Here is a 27,043-nt window from a genome sequence, read left to right on the forward strand (position 1 = left end):
CGCTGAGAGTGTTCATCAAAAATGTAGTGGTCTGAGAGGGTCATTAACCAGTGTGCCAGCTACATTCAAATGTAAGGTGTGCACAGAGGGAGCTGCAGATGGAGGAAATGTTGAGTTGTATCTTGGAGACAGCGTGAAGCTGGAAGGTGTGAAAACATTTTGCTACCTCGGAGACATGCTGAATGGAGAAGGTGGATCAGACTCGGCAACGGTTGCTAGAGTGAGATGTGCATGGAAGAGGTTTTGGGAACTGAGTGGCATGCTGATGAGGAGGGGAGTGTCGTTGAAGCTGAAGGGAAAGGTGTATGCTGCATGTTGGAGAAGTGTTATGATTTATGGGAGCGAGACATGGGTAATGAACGTAGAGCAGCAACGAAGGCTGGAAAGGGTGGATATGCGAATGGTTCGGTGGATGTGCGGAGTGTCGTTGAGAGAGAGGAAGACAAATGATGAATTGTGAAAGATGATGGGAATAGAGCCTGTGATTGATGCTGTGAAGAGGAACAGGTTGAGATGGTTTGGTCATGTGTTGAGGAAGGATGAAAGTGACTGGTTGAGAAGAGTGATGGAAATGAATGTAGAAGGAAGTAGAAGACGGGGAAGACCAAGAAAGACTTGGCTAAAGATGATGGAAGAAGAAATGCGGGCAAGGGGGTTAACAAGGAGAGATGCAGAAAATAGGGCAAAATGGAGAAGATCGTCATGGGGACCACAAGGCTAACCCCCGCTCTAGCAGGGAAAATGGCCTTAAAATGAATGTTGTTGTTGTTGTTGTTGTTGATGACTACTTTTTTCACAAGCTTTTCCCAACTCTTACCCCACACTTCTTTCCACAATCAAACGTAGTACTGACTGAGACCATTGCAGTCACATTTCGTCCCATATGATACCAGAGCTTTTTTACTTTTACTATCAATCGCAGTTACATTTGAAAATAATTTTATCATCTCAAGTTTGACCTCAATTGCTCGATTTATAAAACTTCAACGTAACCAAATAAGGTAATTTTATTTAAAAAGACAATTTCAATAAATGGCCGAGTGCTGAATGGTTCAGACTGACGAACAACTTTATGTGGTTTCTGCGCTGCAATTATTTTTCAGCTTGGTTTGGGGTGCAGTCACAAAGCAAAGAGAAGTAACTACCTTGTAGTGCACTCGCTTCAAACTTCACTGCACATCAAGGCAATTAACGGACGCTCAGCAAATGAGGAGGCAACCTGAACCGGAAGGTAAATGGAGTACCGTATACCGGAGCGTTCCTTCAAGAGCCCATTGACAGAAATCTGGAGCCAAAGCTTATCGTCATTCATCGTAATAATTTTGATAACGCTAGCCGGATAATGTATATGCATTACTGGTTATCAAGAGTTCCTCCAAGCAATAGATAAGAATCTAAAGGAAGAGTTCTTCATGAAGACAAAATGACATTATTCTGCAACCATTGCAAACGAGTTGTCCAAGCCACAGCTGGAAGTCCAACCAAAGGGTTCGCATCCTATGCGCATGCAACAAATGCCAATGCCTCACGCCCGTACAATAAAATCTACCACGTGGGGCTGCGTTCAGGAAAGCATCACCATGTTCACTAAAAGCAGAAGGAGAGCCCAACGTGGTAGCAGGCCAGGCCCGATAAGGCTCTGCCGGTTTCCTGCCAGTCCGGTTTCGCAAAAGCAGCAGCTCTTTGCAAAGGTTGCCGTGGTTTTCCGGAACAGAGAGATAACGAAAGGTTTGCTTGGTCTCCTTTGTACAAATCAACTCGTAGGGACTGTGCAAGATGAAATGTGTCGTTGTACCATCAGTCACAGAAATCTGCACACAGCTTCTCTGCACAATCCCTTTTTGGGCTTGGAGCACTTCTTGACTGCAGGTGGGTGGTGAGGGAAGGAGAGGTATTTTCTTAAATAAATATTGCTCCTTTGGGCAATTTTCTCGTTTGTCAGTACAAAATGGTCTCCTTCAATGGAACGTCAAACTCAGCTTAAATTCAGGCGGATTGAAGAGGCATCCCGAATAAAAGCATCAGATACAAATACGGTGTTCTTCTTCTTCTTCTTTAATGACCGCAATTGTTCCGACATTCTTGTGGGGTTGGCCGTGGGAAGTTTTGGCCCAAGTCTTTCACGAACTGGCTGGCCAGGCCTAATGTTCGTCCAAGGTTAGGGCATGAATTTGGAATTTGTTCATGGTGCCAGTGGTGATACCTCGCCTATTCTTTGTGAAGGATGCCGTGGGATCTTTAACATTCACCAACTAATGTCGGCAAAAGGGACGCCGGTTTAACGTCCATCTGAGAAATGACACATACATTGATCCACGTTTGACTCGATGCCGTCATGTTACATTCCGCTGAAGGTTTCGGACATTACCAACAAATCCGAGAAAAGAAACCTCCACCAAGCTGTTTCAAAACCAGATGCACAGTGAGCATGAATATGCCCCAAAATCAAAGATCAACTGGCACAGCAATGCACTCTGTGTTGTGTAAAGGTTGTGAGTTTGAGATGGTAACAATCAGCCTTGTTCATAATTTCCACCTCAACCTTTGCACAAGAAGCCAAATCGTTGCCCGTTGACAGAGATGACGCGAGACTCTCCCTCTCCCTCCTTCCCTCACACACCCGTCCTCCGTGCTGCTCGTTGCACTGTACTTGTCATCAATTGCACACCTGACTGATTTCCATCATAAAACAGTTATCTTCCTTGTCATAGCTCATCATCACTTTGTATGCTGCCTGTGGCTGCTGGTTGCATCATTTTCTGGAAGTGCAGCTGTGCCCCTGCTACCAGAAAGCTGGTACTCATTTATACCTCATAAAGATGACAGGCTGAGTCAACCCACCTGGTGTTATATAACAGAACAGGGGTTCAAACTCTAGACCCTAAGATCTCAGGTCAGCCACCTTAACCGTTAAGTCAATACCAGGCGTCTTGTCGTAGCTCGTATTGACCAATCTAATATTGGTACACCTGGGTACGAAGCGAAACGATACGCCTGCAAAAAAAACCTGTTAGTGTTCGATTGTTTTTCAACACCAAGACTGCAACAAAAGCTCTTTCCCACTTGGACGGTCATTGACACTTGGCAGGGAAACCTAGTGGACTTGCTGCATTCTATGAGCCTTTCAATCATGATGCGGAGCTTCTTTCTCCTGCTTTTCCTGAAAAAGAGCTGTAGTTGTGGAAAATAACAAAAAATGAACATTATGTTCTGTTTTTGCCTCAAATGACCATGTGTCCTGCCTATTTTGCAAAAGGATTAACCATTCCATAAGCTCCCTCCAAAGTAACCTGGTACCAGGAATGAAATACAATACACACATACACATGCACACTAACCAAAGGCAAAAATAAACTAGAAATTATCTCAAAATTCAAAGGCCGTCCGCGTCGCCTTTGTACTCAAACTGACCTTGACAAAAACAATAACAAACAAGACAAGTGTGAATTTTATTAACTACAAACACCCGCTCCCTTCAGGAGCATTTGGGAAGATTTCTAACCTTCTCACCTCCCCCTTGATCCTGGGTATGACCAACACGTATGCAGAATGTGGTAGAGACCAGACCAGCTCTGTTTCGCTAAACCTAACAAAACCAGTTCAGCCATCTCTGAGGAAAAAAAAACGGTGACACAAAACATGACAGACATCGGTTTTTTTGGGGGTTTTTTGTATACTGAATCGAGGCTCGTGAAAGAGCTGACATTTACTTCACAAACCAATCAACCAGACAAACAAAATATATAAAAAGAGGGAGCGGAAGACAAGAAAAGGGGAAGCACACAAACACTTGAGAGCACACAACATTTAAGAGCAGGGAGATGTGTGGGAGGCAGAGGGCTTGGGGGGAGGAGGCGTGGGAAGGGGGGGGGGGGGAGAAGTATAAAACACAAGGACACCAAGGACACCAAGGACTTCCAGGACAGAAGTTGGTATTTCAAAAAAGTGGAATTGGGGTGAAATTAGCAGGGATAGAAAAGATCAAGGTTTTGAATGGGGGAAGATAGGAGATGGTGGTGAACAGCTGTTTTAAAGACCTGGAGGGTGGAGTGGGATTGAAGAGAGTGAGGGAGTTTGTTCCAGAGGCGGGAGAAAAGAGGAATGAAGGATTGAAGGTGAGCAGAGAGTCTTGATTTTGGCAGTTTAACCATAAGAGGGTTGCAGGCAGATCTTGTGCGACCTGTAGGAATATTTGCGGGACAGAGCCCAGAGAGAGCTGGGGGGGGCAAGGCCAGAGAGGAGTCGGTAGAAGACGGAAAGACCACCACCCTGCCTGCGGTGAGTGAGTGAGAGGCCCGTGGAGTTAGCTTCATCGCGGGAGATTCCAATGATTCTGAATGCTTTGGTTTCAACAGCGTGAAGCCGAGCTAGGTGTGAAGCAGGAGCACCAGCCCAGAGGGGAGAGCAGTATTCCATTGAGCTGCGGATGAAAGCCTTGTATGTAGTGAGGAGCTCAGGTGTGCCAAGGAAGGACTTCGCACGACGGAGGATGCCCAATCGGCGACTGGCTTTGGAGGCCAGATTTGAAATGTGGTTTTCCCAGGAAAGATCATGGCAGATAGTGAGACCCAAAAGCTTGAGTGACAGAACTTCTTGGAGAGGATTATTCAGAAAGTGGATGGGAGGGTTGTCCAGTCGGTCTTTTCGGAGAGACATCGTAAGAGTGTGAGATTTGTCAGGATTGAAAGACATGTTCCACTTGTTTGCCCGGTCTACGATTTTGTCCAGGTCAGCAGAGAGTGAGGAGGCTGCAGACTGCCGATCTGAGGGATGAAGAATGGAGCAACAGAGAGTAGAGTCATCAGCAAAGAGATACAGAGGATTTTCAAGAGAGTCAGAGAGATCATTGATGAAGACCAGAAAAAGCACAGGGCCCAGAACACTGCCTTGGGGAACTCCAGCCTGAACAGGAAGAGAAGATGAGAGAAACCCATTCAGGGCCACACGTTGACTACGACTAGAGAGGAAGTCCGCCAGCCATGCATGGAGATTTCCATGGATACCAAAAGAGGAGAGTTTGGTGAGCAGAGCGGGGTGCCAGACCGTATCGAAGGCACGTGATACGTCAAGGGAGACAGCTCTAATTTCCTGTTTGGCATTGAGGGCCTCCATCCATTGTTGAGAAAGCAGAAGCAGCATGTCCAGAGTAGGGTGACCAGGTCTGAAACCAAATTGATGATCAGAGATCAAGCCATTGGAGAAGAGGAAAGATTTCATATCTGAAGCAATGATGGATTCCATGACTTTGCTGATAATTGGGAGAAGGCTGATTGGTCTGTAGTTGCTGGGATCTGTTTTTGCACCTTTTTTGTGCAAAGCGGTGATGTTGGCAGATTTCCAAGCAGATGGCAGATGACCTTGAGCAAAAGAGAGGGTGAAGAGAACAGAGAGAGGGAGTGAAAGAGCGGAAGAACAGGATTTTACGACCCGTGGGCTGATGCCGTCAGGTCCAGTTGCAGAATCAGAGTCGAGGGTTGACAGAAACTTTTCCACCTTCTCAGGAGGAAAGGACACAGAGTCTAGGAGCAGCTGGGTACGACTGGGTATGGTGGGTACAGAGAGGGATGGGTTTGGGACACAAGATTTAGAGGCAAACACAGAGTTGAGGCATTCAGCTTTTTCACGTGCGGAGTCAGCCGTGTGGCCGTTTGAGGTGAGGGAGGGGACGGAGGGGGAACAACCACCATAAACAGATTTGACCAGACACCACCAGGATTTGGAAGAGGGAGACAGATAAGAGAGTTCTGTTCTGAGAACGGAGAGATATTGTTTCCTGGCTCTCCTGAGGGTGGACACACACTTGTTTCGGGCTTTGTGAAAGGGAATGAGATTTCCTTCCGTTGGATTTGCTTTCCAGAAGACGAAAGCAAGTTGTTTCTGGGCAATAGCCTCACCACAAGATTCCGTGTACCATGGACGGGAGGAAGGGTATGACAACTGAAAACGAGATGGGATAAATCTGTGCATGAGAGAGAGCAATTTACTTTGGAAGAATTCCCAGGATGAGTTGATGTCAGAGGCGGTAGAGATGGGAGACCAGTCCAGATGATTGATGGCTGCTTGAAGACCGTGCCAGTTGGCCTGAGTGAAATGCCAGACTCGTCGACGCTGAGGAGGCTCTCTGAGAATGGTCAGAGAGATGTCCACTTTAACAAGCACATGATCAGATGAGCCGATTGGAGCAGAAGAAGAGCAGCAGACATTTTCAGGGAAGTTTGTCATAACCAAGTCCAGAAGAGGAGATGCTCCGTTGACCGAGATACGGGTCAGGAAATTGACAGATTGTGTCAGTCCCAGTGAGTCACAGAAGTCCTTTGCTGAAGAGCCATGGCTGGTGAGAGAGGTACCCACACCCAGCCAACTGGCATGGTGGCAATTGAAATCACCACATATGAGGAAGAGAGAGTTGGGATGGGTAGATAGAAGTTGGTCCATATTATCAGACAGCGAGATGGAGATGGAGTCATCACTGTTTGGTGGACGGTACAACACACATATGAACAAAAGGTGGGAGCGAAGTGGAAGCCGTAGCCAAAGGTATTCCTGGGGGTGAGGTGGAAAGAGGGCAGTGCAGGGCGAGTGAGGAAGAGAGTTTTTTATAAAGATAGCAACCCCCCCTCAGGGACGAGGCTCAGGTCTATCATACCGGAGGAGGGAGTAACCTGGGAGAGATACCAAGGAATCAGAGACATCATGAAGGAGGAAAGTTTCTGTTTAGCAGATCACGTCTGGTTTGTCAGAAGCAACCTGTATGGAGAGATCAGTCAAGTTTGAGCGAAGGCCCCGGATGTTTGAGGTCCATACTGTTAAAGAAGAGGAAGGGGGAGCATCGGATACAGAACAGGGGGGGGGGGGACCGGTAGGGTAAGATGTGGAAGAGGAGGAAGAGGTAGGGAGAGCTGTTGAAGGTGTGTCAGAGATTTCAGAATAGCTTGGAGAAAGGGAAGAATGGGGCGGACAAAAGGTTTGATGGTGATTGGGTGAGGCGCAGTGAAGTGTTATTTGAGGAGGGGGAAGAGTGAGGCAGAAGGTTGAGGGAGATGAGGGTGAAAGTTGGAAGGGGGAAGAAGCGGGGAGGACGCTTTGAGGAGGAGGGGTGAGAGGGGAGTCTAGGAGGGGAGGAGTGAGGGAGAGTCTCGGAGGGGAGGGGTGTGGGGGGAGTTTAGGAGGGAAGGGGCAAGGGGGGAGATCTGAAAGGGATGGGTGATGGGGAAGATTTGGAGGGGAGGGGCAAGGGGGAAGATTTGAAAGCAAAACCGCCTACTTCAGCCGCGCTAGTAAACGCGGTAATAACCTGTGAGTGATTAACCGCCAACCGCCAGAGCCCACACCCTACCGTTCGCCCCGTAATAATAACACTGTGCGTCCAAATGACACGTGGAGAGCTCCTGCCTTCTCTACTTACCATCTGCACGGGACGAGCCGGAGACCGGAGGGAGCTGCACGGGAGCCATTCTTGGACGCGGACCATCATCCTGCAGCTGCAAACCCCGTGTGTGTGTGTGTGACGGGCCCGTTTGTCCTGGGTATTAAGTTAAGATTGTTTTAAGGCTGCACGGTGTCCCCTTTTTCTCTGAACCATTGTGAATAGTGTAAATAAACATTGTTCTTTTTTTGTTGTTGTTGTTGTTGTTGTTGTTGTTGTATACAAGATTGAGGCTCGTGAAAGAGCTAACATTCATCACACAAAAAGACAAACCGACACACAAAACACAAAAAACAAGGGGAGCGGCAGACAAGATGAGGAGAGAGGGGGAAGGACACAAACACAACATTTGAGAGCAGGGACATCGGGAGGACTTGGGGGGAGGTGGGAGAGGAATAAAACATATGAACACTGCAAGGACTCTGGGGTGAATTACCGGGGGTAGAAAAGATCAAGGTTTTCGATGGGGGAAGATAAGAGATGGTGGTGAACAGCTGTTTTAAAGACCTGGAGGGAGGAGTGGGATTGAAGGGAGTGGGGGTGTTTGTTCCAGAGGCAGGAGAAAAGGGGAATGAAAGAGTGAAGGTGAGCAGAGAGCCTAGACTTTGGCAGTTTAACCATAAGAGGGTTGCAGGCAGATCTTGTGCGACCTGAAGGAACATTGGGGGGACAGAGCACAGAGAGAGCTGGGGGAGCAAGACCGGAGAGGAGTCGGTAGAAGACAGAAAGACCACCAACCTGCCTGCGGTGAGTGAGTGAAAGGCCCTCGGAGTTGACTACATCGCAGGAGATTCCAATGATTCTGAAAGCTTTGGCCTCAACAGCGTGAAGCCGAGCAAGGTGTGAGGCAGGAACACCAGCCCAGAGGGGGGAACAGTATTCCATTGAGCTGCGGATGAAAGCCTTGTATGTGGTGAGGAGCTCAGGTGTGCCAAGGAAGGACTTCGCACGACGGAGGATGCCCAGTCGGCGACTGGCTTTGGAGGCCAGCTTGGAAATGTGGTTTTCCCAAGAAAGATCATGGCAGATAGTGAGACGCAAAAGCTTGAGCGACAGAACTTCTTGGAGAGGATTGTTGAGAAAGTAGATGGGAGGGTTGTCCAGTCGGTCCTTTCGGAGAGACATTGTAAGAGTGTGAGATTTGTCAGGATTGAAAGACATGTTCCACTTGTTTGACCAGTCTGTGATTTTGTCCAGGTCTGCAGAGAGTGAGGAGGCTGCAGACTGCCGATCTGAGGGATGAGGAATGGAGCGGCAGACAGTGGAGTCATCAGCAAAGAGATAGAGAGGATTTTCCAGGGAGTCAGAGAGGTCATTGATGAAGACCAGAAATAGCACAGGGCCCAGAACACTACCTTGGGGAACTCCAGCCAGAACAGGAAGGGAAGATGAGAGAAATCCATTCAGGGCCACACGTTGCCTACGACCAGAGAGGAAATCCGCAAGCCATGAGTGGAGATTTCCCTGAATACCATAGGTGAGTTTGGTGAGCAGAGCTGGGTGCCAGACCGTATCGAAGGCACGTGATATGTCAAGTGAGACAGCTCTGATTTCCTGTTTGGCATTGAGGACCTCCATCCATTGTTGAGACAGCAGAAGCAACATGTCCAGAGTGGAATGACCTGGTCTGAATCCAAATTGATGATCAGAGATCAAGCCATTGGAGAAGAGGAAGGATTTGATATCTGAAGCAATGATGGATTCCATGACTTTGCTGATAATTGGGAGCAGGCTGATTGGTCTGTAGTTGCAAGGAACTGTTTTTGCACCTTTTTTGTGTAAAGCGGTAATGTTTGCTGATTTCCAAGATGCTGGCAGATGACCTTGAGCAAAAGAGAGGGTGAAAAGAACAGAGAGAGGGTGAGATAGAGCGGCAGAGCAGGATTTTAGGACCCGAGGGCTGATGCCATCTGGTCCAGTTGCAGAATCAGAGTCGAGGTTTGATAAAAACTTCTCCACCTTGTCAGGAGAGAAGGACACAGAGTCCAGGAGCAGTTGGATTCGACTGGGAAAGGTGGGAACAGAGAGAAATGGGTTTAGGACACAAGATTTTGAGGCAAACACAGAGTTGAGGCATTCGGCTTTGTCACGTGCGGTGTCAACTGTGTAGCCATTTGAGGTAAGGGAGGGGATGGAGGGGGAACAAACACTAGAAACGGATTTGACCAGACGCCACCAGGATTTGGAGGAAGGAGACAGGTTTGAGAGTTCAATCTTGAGTGAGGAGAGATAGTGCTTCCTGGCACTCCTGAGGGTAGAAACACACTTGTTTCGAGCTTGGTGGAAGGAACTGAGATTGCCTTCAGTTGGATTTGCCTTCCAAGACGCAAAGGCAAGTTGTTTCAGGGCAACTGCCTCACCACAAGATTCAGTGTACCATGGACGGGAGGAAGGGTAAGACAACTGAAGACGAGATGGGATAAATCTGTGCATGAGAGAGAGCAGTTTGCTTTGGAAGAATTCCCAGGAAGAATTGATGTCAGAGGCATTAGAGATGGGAGACCAGTCCAGTTGATTGATGGCTGCTTGCAGACCGTGCCAGTCGGCCTGAGTGAAATGCCAGACTCGTCGGCGCTGAGGAGGCTCTCTGAGAATGGCCAGTGAGATGTCCACTTTAACAAGCACATGATCAGAAGAACCGATTGGAGCAGAAGAAGAGCAGCAGACATTTGCAGGGAAGTTAGTCATAACCAAGTCCAGAAGAGAAGATACTCCATTGACTGAGATCCGGGTCGGGAAATTGACAGATTGTGTCAGTCCCAATGAGTCGCAGAAGTCCTTTGCTGAGGTGCCATGGCTGGTGAGAGATGAACCCACACCCAGCCAGCTGGCATGATGACAGTTGAAGTCGCCACATATGAGGAAGAGAGAGTTTGGATGAGTTGATAGAAGTTGGTCCATGTTGTCCGACAGAGAAATGTAAATTGAGTCATCACTGTTTGGAGGACGGTGCAGAACACATATGAACAAAAGGTGGGAGCGGAGAGGAAGCCGTAGCCAGAGGTACTCTTGTGGGTGGGGTGGAAAGAGGGCAGTGCAGGGAGAGTGAGGAAGAGAGTTTTTGATAAAGATAGCCACCCCACCACCAGGACGAGGATCAGGTCTATCGTACCGGAGGAGGGAGTAACCAGGAAGAGATATTAAGGAATCAGAGACATCTTGAAGGAGGAAAGTTTCTGTTAAGCAGATCAAGTCTGGATTTTCAGAAGCAACCTGAATGGAGAGATCAATCAGGTTTGAGCGAAGGCCCCGGATGTTTGAGGTCCATACTGTTAGTGAGGAGAGAGGGCGAGCATCGGGTGCAGGACAGGGGAGGGGATGGGTAGGGTCAGATGAAGGGTGAGAGGGGGATGTAGGAAGAGCAGTTGATAGTGTGTCAGAGATTACAGAAGAGTTACAAGAAAGGGAAGGATGAGGAGGACGAAAGGTTTGATGGTGATGGAATGAGGCACAGTGAGAGTTTGTTTGAGGGGGGGGCAGAGGAAAGTAGAAGGTTGGGGGAGGTGGAGGTATGACATAGGAGGGAGAGGAAGTGGGGAGGAGGCAGCTTTGAGAAGGAGGTGGGAGGAGGGAGAATTTGGGAGGGATGGTTGGGGGGGAGATTTGAAGGGGAGGGGCAAGGGGGGAGATTTGAAGGGGAGGGGCAAGGGGGGAGTTTAGAAAGTGGATGATTAATGAAAGATGAACATATATAACAAATTGGGTTTGTTGTGATTTTCAAGTTAGCAATTCGTTTAAGAACGATGGAGGAGGGATGGAATGAATGAGAATTTAGAGCATGGAGTGATTTGGAATCATGAGATTGAATATTTTTTTGAAATGGAATGAGTTGAATAGGAAATTGAAAGGAGCCTTTTAAATAAGAAGAAAAACAGCGTGTTGTAATAAACCACTGAATAAAACACTGAAGGGGATAGTTGAAACATATTTAAACAGAACTGTGAAGAACAATCTTATATTCACAAAAATACCAATGGGGAGAGGAAGCCTAGAGCGACGACCACGAGTCACTTGAACAGGGCAAAAGGTGGAAGGCAAGCGGAAAATGGGGGCGGGGCGAGACAGCGCACGTGGGCAAAGACAAAAGCACACGAGGAGAAAGGGAAATAAAAGTTTTTTTTTGTTTGTTTTTTGTTTGTTTTTTTTGGGGGGGGGGGTGTGGGGGTTACAACGTGAGACAAATAGTAGATGTTTGGTGAAGCTTGGTGGACAAGGGGAAATCAAAAAAGCTAGCAAAACAGCGAAGGAAGGAACAACCTTCGACGGGGGAAGCCTGAGGCTGCAAGGCCTTGCTCGCGACGCGGCAAACAAACGATTAATTTATGAAAGATAAACACCGAGAAACACCTTTTTTTTCACCGAGAAACACCAAACACCTTTTTCCAATTCGACCGCTTTTGTGATTTATCCATCGACTTAGCGTGGCACGCATAAGATCGCTAGAACCGGGTTCGCCATCTAAACGGCACGGATCGCGTGTACGCACCGCTCGGCGTCTCAACACGCATGGTTCATGCGGGGCTTATTTCCTCGTTTCAGGGCAGCGCGAATAATTAGGTAATAGCGATTCTAGTCCTAATACCCTATTTCGCGCTGTCTGGGAAGGACGTCATAGGTCCCGGGTCCCGCCAGGCCAGTGAAAGACAAGGGGACTAATCCCCCCTTAGTAAGGGGAGAAGGCCGGCGTCGAGATCCGCAACAATATATATAATTAGTGCTCCATATTTTTGTAATAAAGGTTTGTTGAAAGTTTGATGTCAAAAGCTCAATTGGTAAAAACGGTAAGAGACAGACACTTTATTTTATCTTTACCACATCCTATCGATTACACTCGCGTTTCCGTGCTTTGTTTTTTTGTGGCAGGTATTTCTGACTGGTCTCCAACAGCAAGGCAAAGCAAATATCTTTTCACTTCTCCAAAATGTCAGCAAGATAACCAGCTTAACAACATGCGACCTTTGAACCACTCGTTTCCCAAACTCTCATATATATATAGCGTCAAATCGCTCTCCCTTCCACTTCACACCCATTACACACCAACAATAAAACTCAGAATTGAGTCAATTAACTGAAAACCTCCTGCAGTGCAGCTGGCAAGGCTATGCCTTCCCGCAAGCCTTGTGGTTCTGCACTTGTTTATTGCTTGATCCGAAAACAGCAAGGAAACATTCCGAAGATAAAATGGTGATGACTTCCTCATGAGATTGGCACCGAGCAACACTATTCATATTGAGCATTGGTTATGCTCACGACTTGACTTGTCTAAGCATCCTTAAAAAGAATGAATCCAAGTGTTCAACTATGTAATGCGAGATTTCAATTTTCACTTCAGAAGTCAATCTCCATGATCCTCAACACGACAAATGTGAAAAAGCTCCAGCAGACGCATACGCCAGAGGGAAACATGAAAGGTTGCTTGACCAACCTTCTTATCATGAAGGAGCTCTGACTCGTACTTCTCCTGGATTTCAGCCTGTGCCTGTGCCCTTTTCTGCTCCTCGACCAACGCTCGCATCTCTGCCTCTTGCTGGGACTGTGTAGATGGTTACATGTTAGGAAAAGGAGGAAAAGGGGAAGATATAAAAAAAAAAATACTTGGAAGCATAAGCAATCGTAATCTCTTCAAATCATCCCAACATGGCTGCAAACCTGTTTGAGATTCTGCAACTGTTGTCGACTGCGTTCCTGCTCCTCTTTGAGGTCTGTCATGTGCTGTGCCAGCTGATCGCGTTCCTCTCCACGCCGTTCCCTCTGCTCACGCCGTCGGCGCTGCATGTCGCGGGCCACAGATACGTGGCCATCTTCAAGCACTCGGATTACCGACTGGATGCCTTGATGAAGGGAACAACAAAGAAAATATCTTATTTGACATCACAATAAAAGGGTGGGAATGCGTCGTGCTATGCCATTGATGTGTGTGACTGACGATGGTACACAAAGCACAAAATAACTTTTTGCTCAAAAAGGTAGGGGGAAGGTTTCCTCTGTATTTATCTCTCCAATCACCATCATTCGTTCGCACCATACAACTGCATTTCAATATGGCCCACATTATTGCGACCCCTCGCACACACTTTGGAGGAATAGCAATTACACATGTGCTACTTCAGTGCTGCGAGGGTGCATGCGCGATACTGGTAGGGCAAGAGACCTCGCCGTAAAGAGGAAGGCCTGGTTATAAAAGCCAGAGAAGCTCACACGTTCGAGACGTAGAGAGACACCGTAGTGAGCGCACACACACGAGCCCGAGGAGGCGTTCGCTTCTTTGAAATCTTTGATCAAATATGGTTGCCAGACCACGTGACCGATGACGTCATCTTTATGAAACCATATTTCCCATGGGTAGTTGAATAATCCCAAACTGTCTGTCCTACCCTCCTGCTGCTCATAAAAGCAAAAGGGCATTCTTACATGGATCATTACTGTGATGAAACCGTCATCCAAGTTACGACACTGATGTTATTCTCCTCATTGCCGCTACGCGACACCTCCGCGGCTCCTATATAAAAGAGACTGCCTTTCAGCGCAGACAGGAGATGTACATCCATCATCGCAATGTAACTCTATAGCTCCTCTGGGCTTCCATAGAAAGGTAACGATTCTGCTATATATATGATAAGCTCATTTATAGTTATACCACCTGTACGCACCTGTATTCACCTGTAATATTAATACAATGTTTATTGGTTTCTCTCTAGATGCTGTCGAGAACGAATTTCGATTAAACCTACTCTTGGGACAATGTTGTATCTTGATTTTTACAACAATTACATCTTTCATATCGTGACACCACAATCACAGAGTTTGAAGTTGGAGTACTTGGAACCTCTTTATTACTCGACAACGACTCTCAGTATTCTGGTGTATTTTGTGTCACTGACAATCTCTGGAAAAGCGTTTTAAACCACGTTTGGGAAAATATATAATTAAAATAAAACCGGCTTTTGATTCCTACCATCTCCCATTTAGTCACCTCTTATTTAACACGTGTCGAAATCTGTGCCGTGGACGAATTCATCGATATGGCCGAAATGTCATGGTTTAAGTTTTTTAAATGTACAAAAACTCAGGTGATCGAGTGTACGAAAGTGGACGTGTGCACAACTTCTTTAAAGTGTGCGTGTACATAATAACTTCTAAAATAGTATTTTTTTTTTTAATCTCTCGGGAATTTCCCCGGCCTCCCGACTAATTAATTACGTGCACAGGCATTTCACTTCCAAGCCGATTTTCCTTCCTTCTAGTGTTTGTTTACTACACATATGTGAATGACATATCCATCAGTTTGTTTATATATCCAGTATTTGCACACTATTCGGCCTGGAAAAGTCAGGCGAAAATCAAAAGTTTTTTTTTGTTGTTGATGACCATTTTCTTTCCTCTGCATTATGAGCACGTACCTTCACTGGGCGGTGTATATTAGACTGCTGCCACGAACATAACATGCATTACCTCGTTTCCTCTGCAAGAGTTGGAATCAAAATATACCTTTGTAAAAATTTATACTTTAAAAAGCTGGACTTACAAGTCCAAACTCTCTGCACCGTCTGAGGACTTCTCGTTCAAATTCATTTTGAATATATTTATACAGGTTGTTGTGATTCATTCAATCAAATTAAATCCAGCTTTTTCAATGATAATTTTTACTGATTTAATTCGACTGGATGAATCATAACCTGCACCGATATAAAATGTGCCTTTTTTCCTCAAAACGGTACCTTCATTTAATGATGGATTATTGTTCAATGTTCAAATGCACACCAGAGGCCTCTGCGGCCTGTTCCCAATTAAAGGCCTATTTGAGCAGGCTGAAACAAAATGGCAGCTTCAGCGTGGTGAAAGCGGGCTGTCCAAGATAGCGCTCTGCCATCTTGATGAGGATTTTTTTGTTTTTTCATGATGAGCACCACATTAATTACCTTCAAAATGAGTGCTAAAATTTACCCAAATACCCAGATTTCATGCACACAGTTTTTTCTCTTTCTCTCATTTTATTTATTTTGTCCATGAATTAACACTAACGTAGCGCAGGTGACAGAGCTGCGTATGTAGTTGTTCACTTCACCACAACTTGCCTTACGTCACTCACTCGGCATTGCCGCGTCATAAAAATGTGCATGTACACCATGGGGTCACACCGCTGTGCTCTGTCAAAATACCATTTGTCGCTTTGCTTAATATGGAGGACGGATCATCTTCTTCTTTTTAAGTTTTATGGAGTTTTCAGAGCTGCGAGGCTCCATATACCCACATCCCCAGACATAACAGCGGTGAACAAAGGAGCCTTTAGGTAATCCATAACATTATATGGGTTTCCCGCTCTTTCAAAACTCTCGAAATCGCCTCGCAGAGTCAGCAATGCCTCTGGGCCAAATGTCCGAAAATGTTTGGCATATTCGACATGCCAATCCTCACCTTTCATACTTTGAAATAAACTCAATTTGGGTCCATTATATAGAGTATTTTAAAAAACAGATGGTTCAAATATTTGGGTTTCCTACAAGTATTGCATATCCCAGTAGAGTGACACCTATCGTATGGAGGTATGAATTAAAGGAGGGATGACAGCCTTGCTTACATAAATACACTTTGTTATAAGAATCGCTAATTTCTTAAAATTTTCAGTTTTCACTCGAGGTTGACACTTATTTAGTCCACGGGATTCGATCCTCAAATCCAAAGCCAGATTTTGATTATATATTTTAATTAGACTGAGAGGTCAAGGAAAGGCATTTTTGATTTGAGCAGGCTGAACAAAATGGCAGCTCAAGAACCCAGAAATGTGGGTTGACCAAGATGGCGCACCACCATCTCTGTAAGGCTTATTTTGGTTTTTTGTTGTGATGAGCACCCCCCCCCCCCCCCCCCCCCCACTCCCTCCCCAATTATCTTAAAAGGGATGTTTAAATTTACCCAAATACTCAGTTTTCATTCATGCACTCACTTGGAGTTCCCTTAGTAAGCATACAAAATTTTGGGCCGCAAGTTTTCATGGATTTGGAGTTATGGAGGAGACACACTGACTGACCGGCTAGCACAAGTAGATATAGATAGATATATGTGTCCACTTTTCTTGGCTGTTTAGAGTTGCTCTCAGCAGCCTGTATTCTACCTCGTTGTGCTGTATGCCTCCTGCCTGTCTATCCTTTACCTGTGTCTCTTTTGGTGTCCCTTGTGAAAATGTCGTTCGTTGCCCAACTTTTGTCTACACACTTAGTCAGGAAGCTCTTGCAGAACCGTTGACTATTTTATTTAAAAAAAAAAAATTCATAGCACATCAGGAAAAAAAAAGAATCAATTGCAGCCAATAATAGAGCCTGGAACTTGGTTGTCTGCGACATGAGGGTGAAAGGTGCGAGGAGAGCTCGGCGGGTGAAATACGAACCGAGAATGAAGATGTGGAGGTTGAAAGAGGTGACAGTGAGGGAGGCATTAAAAGAGAGGCTGAGTATGGCAGAGGATGATGTGGTTGAGCTTGAAAGTGGTTGGATGTCAATGAAAGATAGTCTGTTGGGAGCCGTTGGTGAGGTATGTGGATGGGCAAAAGGACCGCCGATGCACTCGGAAACATGGTGGTGGGATGATGAAGTTGGAAAGAGGATTGACGAGAAGAGAAAGAAGTTCAAGGAGTGGCAGAAGGCGAAGGGTACGGGAGCAGAAAAGGCAAAGCACGAAAGTTATAAGGCAGCCAAGAAGGCTGCAAAGAAAGAGGTAGCAAAGGCGCAGGAGGCATGGAGGAAAATGTTCGGAGAATGCTTGGATTTGGAAGAGGGTCAGAGAGTGGTATTCAGGATTGCAAAGCAGATAGCGAAAGAGAGGTGCGATGTGATGGGGGTGAGTTGCTTGAAGGATGAAGTGGGACAAATCGTTGTGGACGCAGATGGAATTAAAGGAGGATGGAAGAGATATATGGAAATGCTGTGAATGCAGAGAATGAATGGGATGGCAACATAGAGAGTAACCCAGTTTTAGGACCGGCAGAGAAGATAACTGAGAAGGAAGTTGAGGAAGCGATAAAAGCAATGAAGAGTAGAAAAGCGGGAGGGCCGACGGGAGTTGTGGGAGATATGTTGAAGACAGCGGGAAGTTGGGGTGTGAAGAGAATGACAGATCTGTAATCTGGTGGTGAAAGAAGGCCGCATTCCAGTGGATTGGGAACCGAGTACCCTCGTCCCTGAGTACAAGGGGAAAGGTGACCCTCTGGACTGTGGCTCGTACCGAGCGATAGTTATTGGAGCATGGAATGAAGGTATTGGAAAGGGTGTTGGAGAAGAGGATAAGGAAGAAAGTGAAGATCGACGAAATGCAGTTTGGATTTATGCCAGGAAGAGGAACGACAGACGTGCTTTTAATTGTAAGGCAGTTGCAGGAGAAGTACATGGAGAAGAGGAAGAAGTTGTTTCTTGGGTTTGTTGATCTGGAGAAAGCATTTGATAGGGTTCCACACGAAGTACTGACATGGGCATTGAGGAAGTTAGGAGTGGAGGAATGGTTGATCAGAGTAGTGATAGCAATGTACGAGAGAGCGCACACAGCTCTAAGGACGAAGGATGGGAACAGTGGTGAGTTTGAGGTGAAGGTGGGAGTGCATCAGGGGTCGGTACGAAGTCCACTACTATTTGTAGCTGTAATGGAGGTGCTGGCTCGGAATGTAAAGGAGGGTTTACCGTGGGAGTTGTTGTATGCAGATGATCTGGTGTTGATTGCAGAAAGTATGGATGGACTGAAGGAGAAGATGAACAAGTGGAAGGAATGTATGGAGACAAAAGGTTTGAAGGTGAACATCAGAAAAACGAAGGTGATGGCAAGTGGTAAAGCATGTGGTGAGGTGGAAAGAACTGGGAAGTGGCCCTGTGCTGTGTGTAGGAAGGGTGTCGGAGTGAACTCCATTCAATGTACAATGTGCGCTGAGTGGGTTCATCAAAAATGTAGTGGTTTGAAAAGGTAATTAACCAGTGCGGCAGCTACATTCAAGTGTAAGGTGTGCACAAAGGGAGCTGCAGATGGAGGAAATGTTGAGTTGGATCTTGGAGACGGCGTGAAGCTAGAAGGTGTGAAAACATTTTGCTATCAAGGAGACATGTTGAATGGAGAAGGTGGACCAGACTCAGCAACAGTTGCTGGAGTGAGATGTGCATGAAAGGAGTTTCGGGAACTGAGTGGCGTGCTGACGAGGAGGGGAGTGTCGTTGAAGCTGAAGGGAAAGGTGTATGCTGCATGTCCAAGTAGTGTTGTGATTTATGGGAGCGAGACATGGGTAATGAACGTAGAGCAGCAACGAAGACTGGAAAGGGTGGAAATGCGAATGGTTTGGTGGATGTGCGGAGTATTGTTGAGAGAGAGGAAGACAAATGATGAATTGTGAAAGTTGATGGGAATAGAGCCTGTGATTGATGCTGTGAAGAGAAACAGGTTGAGATGGTTTGGTCATGTGTTGAGGAAGGATGAAAGTGCCTGGTTGAGAAGAGTGATGGAAATGAATGTAGAAGGAAGTAGACGACGGGGAAGACCGAGAAAGACTTGGCTAAAGGTGGTGAAAGAAGAAATGCGGGCAAGAGGGTTAAACAAGGGGAAATGCAGAAAATAGGGCAAAATGGAGAAGATTGTCTTGGGGCCCGCAAGGCTAACCCCCGCTCTAGCAGGGAAAACGGCCTTAAAATGCCTGTTGTTGTGTTGTTGTGAATAGAGCCGGGAAATGATCAAAAAAGGGTGAGAAAACACAAGTCAATATTGTGCCAAAGCATGAACACATTCACTTCAAAGACCACCACTGCCCTAAAGCCATGTGCCACAACAACAATAGTACAAGTGTTGTTCTGGTTTGTGGATATATGTGGTTGCAAAAAAACAAGCCATAAATGACAACTCACTTGATATCCACGCTTGTCGTTGTCGAGGATCAGAGGCACTGATCTCAAAACATTTTCCTGAACTGTTAATCAGGAAGAGAAACCGTCGACCATCCTTGTCTGGAATTGGCTGGAAACAATAAGAATTTAAATAAAAATCAATTAAAGATTTATTTGCAGAGATGTCTGTTTCAGATCAATGCATTGATGTGAAAATGCTCTCAATGTTCCTCAAGTAAACAAGACTCAAAAAAATGAGAATTTCAACTTTTTTTTTTTTAACCAAGTTATGGCTGTGGATTGAGGTTCTGAAGCAAATCAGGTTCTGATGACCTGGCACGATAGAAAACAAGAATCCTTTGCAACATGTTGCTAAAAGATCAATAAGAAATGTACGTCACCAGCGCATTCGAGAGGATACAACTCCTTAAGAATTAAGAACCTTTTGCAGTTGTATGTAATGTTGTTCAACTGTTGTTGAATTCCAGTGTTACAACTTGGTAAATAAAAAAGAGAGAAACAAGATAAACTGGTTTCAAATACAAAGTAACTCTACAACCTGCCGTGACCAAAAATCCAACAAAAACTCGCCCAACGATTTTCAGCAGAATATATATACTCGTGGGGTCACCCGTAGCAATCCCACGGGCATGAGCATCTTCTTTTAGATGCTGCACAGTTTTACAAACTGGTTACTGGCAATTTATGAGCTCCACAAATGATGTAATCCACACAATTTATTTACTTCTGATAACATGTGAATGCATGTGCGTGCACATGGGAAATACAGTTTGAAATGTGTGATTACATCTCATGTAAAATGTGACTTCAAGAGCTCAAATCCTCTCCCTCCCTGCCCCCATCCCTCCCACATCACACACATTGCACCAGGGAGTGGATCACCCACAGGGGAGTGGATCTCACGCACGCACACACAGGGGGGTGGGTCACACACACACACACACACGGGGGGGTGGGGGGGGGCAGGAGAGTGGGGGAGTGGGTCACACACACACACGAGGGGGGGGGGAGTGGGTCACACACACAGGGGGGGGGGGAAGTGGGGGAGCGGGTCACACACATGGGGCGAAGGGGGGAGTGTGGGGGGGAGGAGAGTGGGGGAGTGGGTCACACACACACACACACACACACACACACGAGGGGGGGGGGAGTGGGTCACACACACGGGGGGGGGGGAGCCGGTCACACACACGGGGTGGGGGGGGGGGGAGCCGGTCACACACACGGGGGGGGGGGGGGAGCCGGTCACACACACGGGGGAGGAGGGGTAGAGCGGGTCACACAACACACGGGGGGGTAGAGCGGGTCACACACACACGGGGGGGGGGGGGGGAGGAAAGGAGTGGGTCACACACAAACGGAGGGGTTGGGGGGGGAAGAGCGGCTCACACAACGCACACTGGGGGGGGGGGGGGGTGAAGAAGTGGGTTACACACACGGGGGGGGGGGAAGAGTGGGGTCGTGCGGCTGGAGGGGGCATGCGCGGTTGGAGGGGTCGTGCGCGGCTGGAGGGGTCGTGCGCGGCTGGAGGGGTCGTGCGCGGCTGGAGGGGGCGTGCGCGGCTGGAGGGGGCGTGCGCGGCTGGAGGGGGCGTGCGCGGCTGGAGGGGGCGTGCGCGGCTGGAGGGGGCGTGCGTGGCTGGAGGGGGCGTGCGTGGCTGGTGGGGGGCACGTGGGGCTGGAGGGGTCATGCATGGCTGGAGGGGTCATGCGTGGCTGGAGGGGTCATGCGTGGCTGGAGGGGTCATGCGTGGCTGGAGGGGTCATGCGTGGCTGGAGGGATCATGCGTGGCTGGAGGGATCATGCGTGGCTGGAGGGATCATGCGTGGCTGGAGGAGTCATCGGGGGTTGGCTGCATTATTGGGGGGTTAGCTAGGTTATAGGGGGTAGAGGAGTTAGAAGATTTGGATGGTTGTAGGAAGGCTAGGGGGATGTAGGAGGGCATGTATGGGAGTGGTCAAGCAAACCAATGAAGAATTGGTCAATGCATCCTTACCATAACATTGCTGACTTTCTCCAATACGATCACGCCCTTCTTCTCCTTCAGGTCTTCATGCACATAATACGAGATTATGTTGGATTTTAGAAGGAAATAACGCTCCATCCAGTTTTTCCTCTTGTGACCCTTTTTCCACAAGTAGCCCTGGAACGCAGCAGGACTGAGATTTTTCAACTGCTTTTTACAAACCAATCACACTAACCAGGGTTTGAACAATTCAAAACGTTTCAGCAAGGTTCACTGCAGGCATGCTCATTCAATGATTAGGCAAGGTAATGGGGATGGGAGAGGGGGGTGGGGGTTGGTCTAAGTAATTTGGAAATAAGAATAACTCACTAGTTTATTGAGAATTCTGTAGAATACAGTCACGTGAAAAAGTAAGTACACCCCATGTAAAGTTCCACATGCGAAATTTGCATTTATGTTTATTTAAATTATACAATGGACTACAAAATGTAAATGTTTCATGATATTTGTTATATTATATCACCTTTGTCTATCAATATAGTTGAAATGAAGATCAAATAGCTGTATGTTGAAATATGTTGAAAAAGTCAAAACTTTACATGGGGTGTACTTACTTTTTCACATGACTATGTAAAATTGGAAATGTGTGGAATATGTGTAGAATTGGAAACATGTAGAATTGGAAACATGTAGAATTTAACACGTAGAATGTAGAATTATATATAATAACATGTAGAATTGGAAAGAAAGATTTATCACCCAACTCGCCTCCAAGCTGTCTGGCCTGGGTTCAAATCCCGACAACTATAAACTGGAATCCGGTGTTTCACAGGTCGGGCGATTCATCAAGGTGAGTGCCGTCCCTAGGATGGATGTTCAACTGAGCGTTCTGTCTATTGGCATTAGTTGGTGGATGTTAGAGATCCCATAGTGTCCTTCATGAACAGTAGGTGAGCTAGCACCGGAACCCTGAACAAGTTCCAAAGATCTGCACCCTCAGTTCAGTATCCTGCATCAGAGTGGTGACCCATCCAGGATTGTAACCCCCTCGGGCCTTGGCCAAGCCAATGACACTGCCTCAGCAGCCCTGAGTACCTAACAGCGTTGCAAAACCGATAAACAAACAAACGAAACATTTACCACCCATATTCAGGACAAATTATTAATTATTTATGTAAAATTAACAGTTTCCAAAGTTTAATGACATGTCTATGAGAGCAATGCAATTACCACATTGCTTCAAAAATAATATATACAGAAGTTATAGAGTGTTCCATCAAATGATTGGTGTCATGGTGGTACTGTACACCAGGTGATGTCCAGGTCAGCAGAAGAATGGGCCACCTACTGCCTACACAAGACAAGGCATTTCAATCAGGTGGGCAGTTTCCTTCTGTGGAATGGACAAGGGCAAAGCGGCTGTGTGTTCACCCTTCACATGTGGCGATCAGCTTTCAGTTATCATTTGGTATTAAGTTACCTTCTTAAACCCATTGCTTCTTACAACATTCCACAGATGGGCCCCACCAGTCGAATCCTGCCTCTAGATCAACATGTATGGTCACTGGAACTCGCGCAGCTGTTGACACAGATGCCGTGCACGTGGCATTCTGGTGCCTCCTTGATGAAGGACCAGAACATCCGAACGTAGCGATCACACAATCACGTCCTGTTATGCCATTTTGTCCAGAGTAGGCGGTCACCCTAGTTTGCGAGAAAATCCTGGTGGTGTCAAATGCACACAAAGTAATCATGAAGGAAAACGCGCATCGCACCATGTGTGGGTGGTGGATGTTTTCCTTATTTGGGAGATTTTGTTATCGCGATCACGTGGTAATCAGAGGCTGTGAATCCTTTCCGACTGCAGTCTTCCTTTGGAAAACTCATCGAATGTTTCAGGATGAAGTCCTCAGTGGCATTTCATTTGTAATCAAACTTGAACGTGTAAACAATAATGTGTTGGGCTCGCAATCTCTGCCAAGCCGTGGGTTACGAGAAAAAATAAAAATAAATTCCTGAGATTTATATCAAGCAGCAGGTTTCTGACAGGTGAACAACTACAACTGTTTAACAGGTTTTTTTTGTAGTTGGTGTTCATTTGCATACGAGTGGTTGATGGATCGCGTGCGCTAAATATGGACTTGTACACAATGACGACAATCAAAGATTCTTTTTTTTTTTTTAATCTTTTTTTTGTTTGTTTCATACTAAGTCGAGGCTCGTTTAAGAGCTAACACATGGAACATATAATAAAGCGTAATAACAAAATGATCCCCAAGCAACTGTTAACCAAGAGAAAACTGTTAACCAAGGTCAAGAGAAAAGGAGAACGGCACTCTTCGTTCGACGTCACGACATCTACCGATATGCCTCCGCCCACATTATTACATCATTATAATACTTGCATCAAGTGTAATTTAAATCCATTCAGCTGTGCCCAAGTTAGCACATTTTTACCTGACATGACCTCTAACCTTTGACCTATTGACCCCAAAATTTAATCAGTTCATGTTTACATCATTATACATACCTATAACCAAGTTTTAATTTAAATCCATTCAGCTGTTCACATGTTCTCACATTTTTACCTGACATGACCTCTGACCTTTGGCCTTCGACCTCGGGACCCCCAAAATCTAATCAGTTAAACTTTACATCATTATACATACCTGTACCAAGTTTGAATTAGATCACTTCAGCTATTCTAGAGTTATAGACCACCTATTACAGACTTTGACCTTTGACCTCGACCCCAAATTCTAATAATTTAATCTTTATATCATTATACATACCCGTACCAAATTTGAATTATATCATTTCAGCCGTTCAAGTTATAGACCTACTACAAACTTTGACCTTTGACATATTGACCCCAAAATCTAATCAGTTCATCTTTACATCATTATGCATAACTACCAAATTTGGTCAGAATCCCATCACTGGTTCACAAGTTATCGCGGTGACAGTATTTTTACCTAACATGACCTTTGCCCTTTGACCTCGTGACCCCAAAATCTAATCAGTTCATCTTTACCTCATTATACATAACGGTGCCAAGTTTGACTAAGATCCCTTTAGCTGTTCTCAAGTTGTCACGGCAACGAAAACGTATCACGGACGGACGGACGGACGGACGGACAACCTGCAAAACATAATGCCCCCAACGACTTCGTCAGCGGAGGCATAAAAAGGTATTAATCTCTCCATCCACCTATTTGTAATTCCTGTCCTCAGAATCTGCCAGGACGTACATTGGATTAAACACACAGCAGTCGAATGCCAATCCATGACATGTCTGCCACTGAGCAAAAGGATATTTTCCAAGTTAAAATCAACTGCACGATCGACAAAAAAAAAACCTGAAAGCATTTCTTCCATCGAGTTAAGCATTGTTGCATCAGCTCCGAGGTTAAGCAGTCTCCGTTAGTCCATTCCCACATTACAAGCTTACAAGTTAATGGGTGGGGAAACAAAAGTATAAGCAAACAGAGTTCCCAAAATCACAGCTCACTTTCTTTATGATATCCATGAGCAGCTCTTGGTAGACTTCGTCGATGGCGAGAGTAAGAGCAAGGCGGTCAGCGCCAGGTGCTAGTGGGCGTGAGTCAATCAATGCGATGAGTTCCCAAGCGGACAGCTCTTGCCCATTCTGGCCAATGACGGCAGCCATGGGTCCCAACTCCGGACTATCCTCCTGCCAATGTGCTCCCATCGCGGTGGTCAACTTGCGCAGTAGGAATTCCACCTAAGAAGAGTAAATGTTGGAGGTTAAAACATACAAAGCGAGATTTTAGGTATGGAAAAGGTGCACAGTAAAAACTGAAATACAAGATGAGTGCCAAGTGATATTTTGTAACGTAGGCATCCCCAAGGTGTGGGGATAAGAAAAAGTTTCATCAAAGCAAGTTGACATCGAAGCCACATGTGACATGGTAGGCAGATGGTGACGAGCAGGTTTTGAGTATCATGAGTATCAGTACCTGATCGAGCAAGGATATTTTTTCTGATTGCTGACAGAAAGACAGACAATGTGAGAGATAAATAAATAAACATGCATACATATATATACAGAACATACATACATATACAGTGCATACATATGTATCCAGTGCATATATACGTATACAGTCCGTATATACATATACAGTGCATATATACATATTGTTGCGGTTTTGAGTTTGTACAATAAAGGTTAATTTCCCCCTCATAGTTTAGTCACACTACAACACGTAGCCTCGCGATAGTTCAGTTATTTCTTAGTATGTGTAATCATAGTCCTTTTCCTGTGTTAGTTTTGCGTTGAGTAGAATAATGAGAGTTAGGTCCTTTCTTGCCTTATGCCGCTTTCATTGCCTTATGCCGCCTTAGGCTTTTTGGAGCAAATTAACACGAGGCAGGCCTGGCAAATCGAGGCAAGACCAAAGGAGGGCGGAGGAGAAGCCAACGGTAAGAGCGAGCCGCCAATCAGGGCTCGAAGGGAGTGGCTGCGGCACTGCATCACAAGGCGTGGTTAGAACATTCGAGAGAGCTAAGGGGGTTGGCCATATAACCCGTTGCGCGAAGCCCCCACCGCAGTTCTGTGGAGGGAGGCGCTTGAACAACTTCGGAGTTCTGAGAGTTCTGGTGGGAGAGGTGCTTGTGAGAGTTGAGTTCTGAGAGAAGACGCGCACAAACTAAGCTATAAGCGCTCTTACAAATTGGACGCTCGGTTGAGCTTGAGGCAGAGCCTCTATTGGGTTACGCGAGTGAGAGCGCGCCGTCAATTAAACGTGCTGTGTGGAAAACCGCCAAGCCTGGCGAGAGACGCGTACATTTCCCTCCCGCCTGCCTGCTGTGCCCTTTGTTCGAGAGACGCGCTGCAAGGATCCTTCCCACCGCCTGCTTGCCTTCATCGACGGACGTGCTGTGACCGGGGAGAGCCACGCAGGGCGGGGCCGTTCCTGGACGACCACGTCAGCACGTGAACATCATCCTACCTTCATTTACCCCTGTGAGTGTGATCGGGCCCGTGTCTGGGATTAACTTAAGACTGTATAAGACTGCGCTGTGTCCCTTTGACTTGTACATACTAGTGTGAATAGTAATTAAACCTGTGTTCTTCCTTTATTCGATCGTCCCCGTCATTTCCATCATTGACTTAGCGTGGTACGAATAAAACCGCTCTAATCGGGTTCCAACACCAAGGTAACTGCACGGACCACGTGGTACGCAACCCGCTCGGTGAACTCAATTTACGCGTGGCTCGTGCGAGGCTTGCTTCCCCGCTTCCGCGGCGGCGCAGGTACTTAGGTACGTGCGAACATCGTCCCGGAACCCTACCCTGCGTTTGCCCGGGAGGGGCGATTCAAGTCTCTCGGTTGCGCCGACCCAAGAAGAACAAGGGGCTTAATCTCCCCTTGGTAATGGCAGGAAGGGTGGTGAAAACCGTAACAATATACAATGCATATATACGTATAACCACCGTTTAGAGGCCATTTTTCCCCGCAAAGCGGGGGTTGGCCTTTTCGGGGACCGTGGTAGTTGTTGTTTTTTGGTCCCCTTTTTGAAGCAACGTTTTACGGCCGGATGCCCTTCCTGACGCCAACCCTTTTTGCCGCCTTCAACGACAAACAGGGAATTACCAGTGAACTGGTACTCAATTTGCCGACCTCGGAAGGATGACAGGCTGAGTCAACCCCCCTGGCATTAATTCGGCGATCGACCGAGATTCGAACCCAGGATCCTAGGATCCTAAGCCGGCACCCTAGCCGCTAGCCCAACACCAGGGATATACGTATGCAT

The 27,043-nt window shown here is 46.5% G+C and overlaps 1 protein-coding gene across 3 annotated transcripts in view; it reads right to left on the reverse strand.

Moving 5' to 3' along the window:
• The window catches only part of LOC137432259 (switch-associated protein 70), a 96,842-nt gene that overhangs the window by 37,668 nt on the left and 32,131 nt on the right, over positions 1–27,043 (reverse strand). For all 3 annotated transcript variants that reach the window (XM_078782850.1, XM_078782851.1, XM_078782852.1), the window contains 5 exons: positions 24,774–25,007; positions 21,293–21,439; positions 19,297–19,405; positions 13,076–13,257; positions 12,852–12,959 (listed from right to left, as the gene is read on the reverse strand). In XM_078782850.1, coding sequence (XP_078638976.1) covers positions 12,852–12,959; positions 13,076–13,257; positions 19,297–19,405; positions 21,293–21,439; positions 24,774–25,007 — 780 coding nt within the window. The remainder of the gene's footprint in view (positions 1–12,851; positions 12,960–13,075; positions 13,258–19,296; positions 19,406–21,292; positions 21,440–24,773; positions 25,008–27,043) is intronic.

Source organism: Myxine glutinosa, chromosome 8 (assembly GCF_964187855.1).
Source record: "Myxine glutinosa chromosome 8, kmMyxGlut1.1, whole genome shotgun sequence".
Lineage (NCBI taxonomy): Eukaryota > Metazoa > Chordata > Myxini > Myxiniformes > Myxinidae > Myxine > Myxine glutinosa.